This window comes from Clupea harengus, chromosome 1 (assembly GCF_900700415.2).
Source record: "Clupea harengus chromosome 1, Ch_v2.0.2, whole genome shotgun sequence".
Taxonomy (NCBI): Eukaryota; Metazoa; Chordata; class Actinopteri; order Clupeiformes; family Clupeidae; genus Clupea; species Clupea harengus.
In genome coordinates, this window is record NC_045152.1 from 9,798,933 (window position 1) to 9,810,444 (window position 11,512).

The 11,512-nt window shown below is 45.9% G+C and overlaps 1 protein-coding gene across 1 annotated transcript in view; it reads left to right on the plus strand.

The window, feature by feature from the left end:
* The window catches only part of mrc2 (mannose receptor, C type 2), a 32,132-nt gene that overhangs the window by 1,262 nt on the left and 19,358 nt on the right, over positions 1-11,512 (plus strand). The window contains exons 2-3 of the mRNA XM_031567007.2: positions 7,912-8,310; positions 10,899-11,072. Coding sequence (XP_031422867.1) covers positions 7,912-8,310; positions 10,899-11,072 — 573 coding nt within the window. The remainder of the gene's footprint in view (positions 1-7,911; positions 8,311-10,898; positions 11,073-11,512) is intronic.

Genomic DNA, 11,512 nt, shown 5'->3' on the forward strand with positions numbered 1-11,512 from the left:
AAACAGTGACAGTGGGCCAAGGTGAAATCACATACAGCACTGTGTATGTTAATATGAATGAACAGAACTTCACGAATATGAAGTCAGTTAATCGATTTTTACTGTGATATCGACTTTATGAGTCCTTTTTCTGTATTCTATTTCCTGATTGAATGTGAATTTCAGAGGACCCCGGTAACAGAAATGGACACATACACACACTTGTGCCAGCATCTCACCCACACTATCACTCCCTGGTGAAAGTAGTGTTTTGACACTGAGCAGTATACATGGCTGCTTAGGATAGCCCACTCCAGCTTTGTTTTGGATGAGACTCGAAATACTTCATAATACAGGCCACTCTTCTGTGGTAGCCTACTTAACTTTGGGTTTGATTTCCGACAGTCTTAGCCCTTTTGGCAGTGTTTGGTCAGAAACGTATACATATGCTATTTATTTATGCAGAGGCTATGAAAAGCCCAGTTTGACCTTGTGCAATCGCATCCATGGTCAGCCTCCACTCCAGCCCTGCAGAGGTGAATTGTTGCTCGGTTGGGTCCTATCCGCTCAACGACCGCATCACCGTAAAATAGACCAGAAACAAACAAAAGAGCCTGGAATTTCCTGCCTCTTTGTGTGTGTGTGTGTGTGTGTGTGTGTGTGTGTGTGTGCGTGTTTCTCTCTCTGTGTGTGTGTGTGTGTGTGTGTGTGTGTGTGTGTGTGTGTGTGTGTGTGTGTGTGTGTGTGTGTGTGTGTGTGTGTGTGTGTGTGTGTGTGTGTGCGTGCTTGTGTGTGTGCGTGTGCGTGTGCTGTGTCATAGCATGTCTGTTTTCTGCCAAACAAAAGCATCATCTGCAAAAACTCCTACTCTACTGTCTTCTCCCTTATTCTGTCTTTCTTACTGTTCTTACTGTTCTTTGTGTTTTTCCTCTCCATCATACTCAGTCTACATCCTCCTTTCCTTTTCTCTGACTCATTCCTTCCCTCTGTCTCTCTCTGTCTCTCTCTCTTTCTCTCTCTCTCTCTCTCTCTCTCTCTCTTCTGTCCATCCCTGCTCTGTGTACCTTACACTCCCCAGTACATCTCCTCTCATCCCCTCCACTTATCCTTGAAACATCTGTCTAAATAAAAAACGTTTCAGGCAGGCCTCTCCCTCTGTATCAGATCTTGGGAAACTACCTTAATACGCTTTCTAAGTCAACATCCTGGGCCTCCTGGCTCCCGGCTCCTTGTTTTTCAGCTGCCTCGTCCCCCAGTATGGGACCTCCTTTAGGGTGTTTGCACGGGGCCAGGACCCCTCCACACAGACCCCTGGGTCTGGGTGCCATCAGAACTACTGTGTGCTGCAGGTACTACCCAAGTGCTTAGTGTAATCTGTGCCTCTGTCACCCTCCCTCTTTCTCTCGCTCACATTGTCTTGCTCTGTCTCTGTGTGTGTGTGTGTGTGTGTGTGTGTGTGTGTGTTCTGACTCTCCAAACCGGCAGCCACCCCTACCTCATAAAACCTACAACCCCCCCCCCCCCCCCATCGACCGCCAACTGTCATCACTAAGGCGTGGGTTTGGGTTCTGTCATGGACGTGCTGGGTTCCTGGGATGAGAGGAGGGGCGGCTGGTTAATTGAAGAGGTGTGTGTGGCGCTGGGTTTTAGGAGGCCCTTGATTACAGGCAGGTTGGGTTGCACTCCTCGCTCTGTTGGTCTGCTGTTCTTGGCCATGGCTGAAACCCCTCTCCTCCGCAGGAAGCCATCTGGCATCGACGGGGGCTTCAGCAGGACAGCAAACAGGCCAGGAGGAGGCGTGGAGAAGACAGGATGATAGTAGGGTGGGAGAAAGAAAGAAAGATGGGAGGGAACAGTGTCTCTTTTTTCTACCGAAGGCCAAATATAAACCATGAAGTTAGACTTGCCATCTGATCGGATATTAATTTTGGGGTTTATTTTTTCGTTCTTGGCGAGTTCGGGGAGAGGTTGAAGCAACAGGACGCTGACATGTTTAGCAGCAGTGGTGTTGTTGAGCAAACACGGGGCTCAGCAGCTGTGGAGCGGCAGCGGAGAGAGGCAGGGACCCACCTTGGCCCACATTTTACAGAGAGAGAGAGAGAGAGAGAGAGAGAGAGGGGGGAGTGGTGCTGACACAGCACCTGGGAGTAATTTACCTGCAGTCACATGATTCCCCCGGGGGTACCTTTAGTTTGTCAGCTCCATCCTTCTGAGTACTTGCAAACTTCCTCAACCATCCATAAACACAAACGCACACACACAAACGCACACACACACACACACGCACACACACACACGCACACACACACACACGCACACACACCATTGCATCTGCCAGTATGTCAGTAAATTATGGGAGTGACTGAAATAATCAACATTAATGCTTAAAAAATGTATTGTGTGGCCCTCTATGTGTCATGCTAGAGAGTGTTTGTGTGTGTGTGGTGTTGAACAAACTGTGCATATTTTATTGTTTACACTTCTTGGATTTAGTGAATGGTCAGCATATCCAGTATCTTATCAAACTGTGTGAAAAGTAGACCTACATGTAGACAACAACCATCGCAGGTCCAACAGAGATAGCTCAAGGCATGAGTTCTCATCTGTGATTGAACTGTGAAATATTCCACCATTTATTTTCACCTAGTCTTAGAGGTATCCACTAAGAGCATAGTGACAAACCAAAGGTGTGTGCGTGTTTGGTCTGTGTCCGTGTTTGGAATATCTCCTTTATTTCCTTGGCTTTGGACGACGTGTAGAAGGTGATGTGGCATTTCTGGGGGTTGTTATCGTTTCAGCGTGCTGTGATATTTGGCCAGAGTTCCTGGATGCACGGCTTCAGCCTGCCTCGACACGTGTGCGAAGCAGTTTCTATTTTAGCAACAAACACACCTCAGTTTCTTTTTTAGTTTGGCTTTGATGAACTATGTTTTTTTTATTTTTTACTCAGACACTCGGATGCCTGATCGCCCCAAATCCTCTGGATCCACTCTCATTGCCAAACAGACGTTTCTCATCTCCTAGAGATGTCAGCGGGAAACTGAAGTTAAACAATGTTTTTTAAAAGGCATCCATGTGTCTCTTTAAATGAGGTAACGGTGTGAGGGGTAGGGACAGGGGTTTTGGGGTGAGGTGGGCAGGGGGGGGGGGGGGGGGGTTGCATCTGTTTCCGCACCCCAGGGCTGGCTTCCAGTGCCCACGAATAGCAGACCTGATATATCCACGAGCCTCCGCCTGCATCGCGCCGAAGCCAACATCAGCATTATGCAACCCACGCTCCCCCCGGGGGGGGGGAAAGCACGGCAAAAGAAATCAAACTCCGCGGCCGGGGCCTGTCAAACCCGGGCCAACAGGCCTGCTCCCGGTGCCATACTGGCAGAGCTGGCAGAGCTGGCAGAAGTGGGCCGAGCGCTCTGCCTCACTGCACAAACCCAGCACAGCTACTGGATCACACTGTTAGAGACTCCACAGCTTTTTTGAAAACTTTGTATACATTGTTCATTACATTACGAGGAGGCTGAAGCTGGTGATGGGGATTTGACTGTCAAGACATATTGACTGTCATCAAACGTCTGCTCAGATGGCAGGTAGCTCTAGGACAGATACTGTACATCCATCAGTGTGTAGATATAATAAACTAATTAATCCCCATAATCTAAATCAGGAACAAAGAGTGTGCTTTTTAATTTAGAAAACACTGATTACTTTAAGTCTTATATAGTCTTATTTTTAGTCTGATAACTTGTGTAATGTATGCATATACCTTTAAAGCCAATCAAAAGTATTACCGTTTTTAAATAGTATTTCGAATTTACACTTTTGGTCTTGTTTGGAATTATGGCCTTGTGTGGATATTTGGAGCCCAGTTTCCCCACACTGATTTGACATTCAGCAGACCTAAACCACAATGACTGTTATGCAAGAACAGACTATGTTTTCAAAGGCCATGTATGTCTCCATTAGCTAATGTGGATGTTATCAGCTGGAGAGTGTTGGAGTCAGAGTAAATGGTTCATTATCAATATTGACAGTAGTGTAGTTCCATTAGCGCTTGTGGCTCAGAAAAAGCTAGTTGTGAGGAATGGGGAAATATTCACAACAAATCAAAACAACAAGTTAACTGTTGTGCTTGTGGTCTCTCCCGTGTCAGTGATTAAGATCCTGTAGAGGGGTGTTGCTCCTCAGAAGGCTGGTTAACTTTCTGCCTGTCCAGGCTTGTGTTGCATTAGTAAGACTGAGATTAAGGATTGACGGAACGGCCTGTCCTCGTGAAAGGAGAGGTCTGGGATTCGAGCTCCTCTCACAGATTTCTCTAAAAAGCCAGGGTTCAAACTTGCTGTGGATTTTTCCAGAACCTTTTTGTTGCCAGGCCCTCGCCTGCTGCAGTTTTACAGTCTTATTGCATCATAATGAGAGAACAGCTACGCAGGCGCTTCTGTCTGGGTCTTTAATCACTAGCTGTGTTTAGCAACAGAATGCAACAATGAGATGTGTGCAGGAATGGGCATCAATTATAACTGATTACACTCTAAGCCCTCAGCGAGCGAGAGAGAGAGAGAGAGAGAGAGAGAGAGAGACAGAGAGGGAGAGAGAGAGATGAATAAAAGAAAGAGGGAAAGTGAGAGGGGAACATACCATATCAACAGTGACACAGAATACGTAACACACAATAGCACTATTTAGCCCCAGTCACACTCATTGGCAGCGGTGATTGTCCCATCTGGAGAATCACTCTGCCTTCAGTTTTTCAGAGCAGTCAAGGAGACCCTCTAGAGGGGAATGCCACACCAGACTTGACTACCTGATTTAAATCCAGCAGAGGCCGATGGAGGCAGAAATAGGGTCTCTGGAAACAACACAGGGAGTGCATAAGGGTTACAGGAGTGACGATTGGGTCAGTGGCCAAGTGACAATCTGTAAACAACAAGAATCCCACATGTGACTGACAATATTAAATATAGCTAAGGAGAATTCCAAATGAAAAATGGCAAATGGGAAGTGGGACCAGAATGTACTTAATACTGTAAGACCTGTGCGTGTGTGTGTGTGCCTTTGTGTGGGAGCTTGCTCCCCTATATCCACCTTTCTCTCTCTCTCTCTCTCTCTCTCTCTCTCTCTATATATATATATATATATATATATCTCGCTCTCTCTCTCTGGAAGAATGTATTTGCAAGGTAAATTAAGAGGGCAAGTTACCATGAATTGACTGATGCTGAGCAATAATTGTGTTTGTTTTGGGTTTGGTTTTCTGTGTGGGTGTTTTTTTTTTTTCTTTTTGTTTTTGCTCTTTTTTTGTCTTGATTTTACCTGTTGTGAGTTTCCTTTTTACTGGTAATGAAGGAAACTTAAAAGTCAAAGTCTCTCTCTCTCTCTCTCCATCTCGCTCTCTCTCTCTCTCTCTCTCTCTCTCTCTCTCTCTCTCTCTCTGTCTCTTTGTCTCTCTCTCTTTACTTCCTGCACCCCTCTCCGGGGCCCAAATGGTAGGAATGCTGAGGGTGTCTTTTTCTCTCTTTCTCCCCTTGTTTTGCCCGCCTCTTTTTATTTTCACTTCTCAGGCTTACAGTTCAGAATGAAGGGCTACTGTTTGTATAGGGATCATTTTGTCCACCCCACTCCATCTCTCTCTCTCTCTCTCTCTCTTTCTCTTTCTCTTTCTCTCTCTGTCTCTGTCTCTCTCTCTCTCTCTCTCTCTCTCTCTCTCTCTTACTGTCCTTTTTTGAGGACACCTCAATTCAGAAGCACAGCTGTGTTCCTCTCGTCCCCCTTTCCAGTCTCCCTCTCACTTGCTCTCTCCGTTCCTCTTTTTCTTTATTTCACTCTACCTTCTGTCTTTTTTTCCCTCCCATTTGCTCTCAGTGCTTCGCTCTCTCTCCCACACTTGATCACCCATTCTGTGGCCGTAACCTCACATTCCCCCCTGCAGGAATGAAAGAAAGACAGCAAAAGAAAAGCAGGAGAAAAAGGGGGGATGAGAGAAAACCACTCTGGCTTTCGGGAAGGCTGTTGGGTTTGGTTCCCGACATTCCTCTCATTGTGGCTCTAGTCCAGCCACTATCTGCAAAGGTCTCTCTTTCTCTCTCTTTCTCTCTCTTTCTCTCTCTCTCTCTTTCTCTCTCTCTTTCTCTCTCTCTCTCTCTTTCTATATCTACTTTGACAGACCACCGTGTCTTTATCCTTCAACTGATCTTTTACTTCCTTTCTGCTTCCAATTTTCTGGTCACTTCTTTTAGCTCTTCTTGCTCCATAAAATCTAGTGATGCATTGTTAGGCATGCTGTTCTGATGTTATTCTAAATACGAGTACGTGGAACCGTTTGTAAACTTGCATCCATGGGTTGATCCACCATTTGTCATGTTGCCATACAGGCATTTTATATGAAGAATTATCCCAAACATGCAACTACTCAACCATCCTTTGTGAGGCTTTCCCAGGCCTGAATGTTTGATTGCTGAAGGATTGTAGTGAAATCTGTGAGACAAGCCCAAGACACATTTGAGACACTGCCAAGCCCTCGGATTTTAGAAATGGTTCTGAAAGTGCCCCTGTCAAATATTGACCTTGACATATGTTTTAAATGTATGAATTTTGTTCCTTTCTCAGAAATAAAACTGAAATGAGCGGCCAAACCATAACTAGCAATACGATTCCACTGAGGGGGCTGTGAAAACATTCATCACACACTATCGTCCCATTACCTCGTTAAGCACAGACCACAAAATCTCCTCCAGCTGAGGGGAAAGCCATCCCAGGTCACATCGCTACAGCGCAATCAAACTGTGAGAAGCATTCGTACACTCAGGCGCCGATAACCTGGCTTTGAAGGGCACAAGTGTGTATACATGTGCAACAGCTTTCCTCTCTTTAAGGTAGCAGCCTTTGCAGTTAACACCTTATGTCTAGACACATAGCCCCACCTTCATTAGGCTGGCTCTTCTCTCTGAACTGTGAAAACCTGTTTAAGTCTTAATCACCTGTTTAAAATGTTTCATTTTTGTTTAGTCTTTTGGCTTTTCTAGCCTTTATTGATAGGACGGTGACAGTCAGACAGGAAATTAGTCGGGGAGAGAGATGGGGAGTGGGCTGGACTCGAACCTGAGTCGACGTGGGCGCTAGACCCACATGTGGCATGGGACACTGACGCTACTGCTGTGCCATGGCTCCCATGTGTGCGTGGGCGCTAGACCCGCATGTGGTATGGGACACTGACATAGACCCGCATGTGGTATGGGACACTGACATAGACCCGCATGTGGTATGGGACACTGACATAGACCCTCATGTGGTATGGGACACTGACATAGACCCTCATGTGGTATGGGACACTGACATAGACCCTCATGTGGTATGGGACACTGACATAGACCCTCATGTGGTATGGGACACTGACATAGACCCTCATGTGGTATGGACACTGACATAGACCCTCATGTGGTATGGACACTGACACTACTGCTGTGCCATGACTCCCATGTGTTCTTTTATTTTTGAGCTCAGCAACATCCTTTTGGGATGTGATGTTATTGATAGCCATTGATTTTCCTTGTGTTTTTCCACATTAGCAACTCAGCTGGTATGATTGCTTCTCTGTAGAGTGGCGGCCATGCTGCTGACGATCGCATTATCTCACTCATTGTCTCTGCCACTGTCACTTTCGACTTTACTCTCTCTCCAAGCCACCACACTGACGTTGTCACTTCACCATTGTCAGCGGGTGTTTACAGAGACTCCCTTTTGTTGTTTCTGATAAATTATACTTTCAGAATTTAACCGAATGTTTCACACATGAGAGCTTGTTTTAATGATCCACTTTGCTAAATTACTGAGAAATAATCACCTTTGAAAGTCAAATGCAAAAACTACTTTTCTCTCTCTTTCTCTCCCCCTCCCCCTCACTCTGTCTGTCTTGCTCTCTCTCTCTCTCACCCACAGCTGACTCAGACACGTTCACTTTTCTCCATGAGGGCACCCGGGGCTGTCTGGGCGTGCGGGACAGCGTCCTGTACATGTCCGACCGCTGCGAGGGCGACGCCCAGCTCTGGAAGTGGGTGTCCAGGAGCCGCCTGTTCAACCTGGGCTCCTCCCTCTGCCTGGGCATCACTGTGGGCAACTCGAGCCGGGGCGGCGAGCGCACGCCGCTGGGCATGTACACGTGCGACCGGGAGCCACCGCGGGTGCGCTGGACCTGGTACTGCGCTCAGGTGCTGGAGAGCCTGAACACCTACCTGCCCGCCTCTGCGTTGCCCGGCAACGCCTCCACCGACACCCCTGCCGACGGGTCCTGGAGACTCTACGGCGATGACCAAGACCTCTGTTCCAGGCGTGCCCAAGGTGCGGCCCCATTCTTCCATGGAATATAATGGCGAAAGAATAGCCAGTAGAGAGAAGCTGCTAAAATGCATAACTGATGCTTTCTAATAGAAGGACAGGCATATCTTCACCATGGCCAGTTTATGTCTGTTCAGTATTCTTCTAAAACTATACATTCCCTCCACTCTGTCTGTGTTCCAGTCATTCCCATTCATTTCTAGGTAGCACGCTACACCACTCACCTGTAAAGTGACATAACACCTTTTCATTATGAAACACACAGGTTAAATGTTTTGACAGAAGTCATATTTAAGCCGGGAATAATGGGAGTGTGCTGAACATAACTTAACAGAGACATAGAGAGATTAGTGGGAGTCTGCAGTAATCAAACAGGCTGAGATATATGAGAAGGTGAAGAGAGTGTAAGCGCTCTGAGTCATGACGTAGCTCTGTGCTGTGTGGCCAGGGCACATCTGGACTTGTTTGACTCTACTGTGGAGACTAACTGTTGCCAGGGGCATCTCTACTTACCACCTGATTGGCTGCTGGCCAGCGAGATTGGCTCACCCCGGCCCTCTCCCCAGTGTTTGTAAACAGTGCTGTCAGGCTGACTGGCTGTTTTTCATTGCACTGGAGACATGTGTTACACCTTTAAAGGGGTCTAAGCCGCAGTGTATTTCAATACTGGTAGATTTCGCCCTGGTCTCACCAACCTTACTTTACCACTCAGATCATTTGTGGTATACAGTGGTATCAACAAACAGGTTATAATGTTTTGAAATGCCCCATTTGATCTAGTCTCTTACTGAAGCTTAAGATGGTCGGGTTTTTCAGTCCTGAGAGTGAAATGTTTACCTTGTGTACAACTGCTGTTTACAACTACAGCGACTTTTCCTGCCCGTTTGTAATTAAAAGCAGACACCCCACAGCGAAATGCCAGAAAAAACATTCCCCCTTCTTCCCTTTTCCACTGCGTTTTCCTCTCTCTCTCTCTCTCTCTCTCTCTCTCTCTCTCTCTCTCTCTCTCCCTCTCTGTGCTCAGCTTTTGTGGCAGGGATACTGGAATAACTTTTACACGTACATCACTGGCAGCATTGACAAATTTCTCTGGACGTTAACACATGCTGGTGGAGATGCCAGTGACATTAGTCACCCCCTGGTTTGTGTGTGTGTTTGTGTGTGTGTTTGTGTGTGTGTGTCTGTGTGTGGGAGTTTCTGTATGTATGTCTGTTTGTGTACTTTATTATGAATGCCCTACTTTCCCTTGGTTCTGCTGTGAAGTATAATGTGACAGCATTGCGTTTGTATAACATCATGCACCTCTTGAGGCTCATCTACTGCACACTCTTTAGCGCTTCATCTTTTCCTCCATTACCCTTTACTTACATCCCACCATCCGTCGGAATGCGGTAGTTACTACGGCAACCCCAGGGCATTCTGTCTGACAGGAGATTAGCTTTCGCTCAGAGTGGAGAAAGAGAGAAAGAAGGACAGAGAGAGAAGGGTGGAGAGATAGGGAATATGGATATAGAGACAGTTTTAATAGACATACAGTATATTGGTTGAAACAAACACACAGGTGTTGCACTACTAATATTAAGGCTAATCATTTCACAGTGTATTTAATGAGTAATACAAATATTTTGTAGATTCCTCATTGAATAATTAATTTGATATCTATATTTATTTTGTATGAATGTGTTCAATACTTATTATATTAATATAATATATTACATTCTTTGATTGGTCTTGCTGTTCAAGTTATATCTGTATTTCTCATGATATCTCAAAGATATCAACTCTATTTTCATCCTTTGTTTAGTTATCCATGTTCCTACACTGTAAAGTTGACCACAAGATAGAACACATGACAGACAGACAGACAGACAGACAGACAGACAGACATTAGCTGAGAGCCTGCAGCATGCAAAAACCCACCTAGTCCTTAAACCATCAATCTCATTCGTAGATGACACACTGCTGGAGCTGTGCACTGCTCAGCTGGTCTGCTATCTCCTTGGATCATTCTTTAGTACACAAACTACAGCTCACGGCAGGTTTATGAAACCCATCCAATCCGCTTTGATTTACTTGGCCATTTTTCATGGAGTGTTTGATATGCGTGTGTATGAGAATATGTCTGTTTAGGGCCTGCATGCATTTTCTCTTGGACATTTTTCTCTCTTGAAAATAACAAAACACAGAGCATGACAGGATTTAAAGTTTAACCCCTTGCCTCTTTCTGTCTTTCATTATCTGTCTTTCTTTATTTCTTCCTCTCTCCTCTCCCAGTTAGAGCAGTGTCAGCTCAAGTCAAAAGGCTTTCTTGAGATGGCAATGATTCTTGCATTGACAAAGCCCACATTCAGATAGATAAAATAAATAAATAAGTCAGATGAATGACAAGAAATGTTTATCACCATGACCACCAACTAAACATTAGCACCTGATGTCTGGTTGCATTTCACGTGAAACAAAATGTCAAGGTCACAGAAAGGGGATGCCAATACTGGAACTCTTCTCCTCTCTCCCTCTCTCTCTCTCTCTCTCCCTCTCTCTCTCCCTCTATCCCTCTCTCTCTCTCTCTCCCTCCATCTCTCTCTCTGTAGAGATCTACACCATCCAGGGCAACTCTCACGGCCGGCCGTGCTTCCTGCCCTTCCTGTACGATGGCCAGTGGTTCCACAGCTGCACCAGCGTGGGCCGCGAGGACGGGCACATGTGGTGCGGCACAACCTTCGACTACGGCAAGGACGAGCGCTGGGGCTTCTGCCCTGTCAAGAGTGAGTGTGGCACAGAAGGCTCTCCAGGAGCAGAGCTGTTTCAGCCGACATCTTGCAGCTAGTTGACTCGTGTTCTCTCTCTCTTTCTCTCTCTCTCTCTCTCTCTCTCTGTCTCTCTCTCTGTCTAGATATCCCTTCTCGCCTCCGTGCTATGAAACTCTGTGTATGTCATCAGCATCTTAATATTCATTCTTTTGATTACCAGAATGTTTTCCCTACATGTGATGTAATATGGTAATCTGAAGAGCTCAACAGCAGACACAGAAACAGACACAGAGACACAGTACAATGATGGGAGAAGTAATATATACAAATGTCTGATGATTAAGATATTGCGTAAGATGTAGTTTAAGTTATGTAAATTATGCAGTGAAACATTTTGTGAGCTTTCTTTCGCATCTCCACCCATCCCAGTCTACCTCTGCTGTCTATCTTCATGT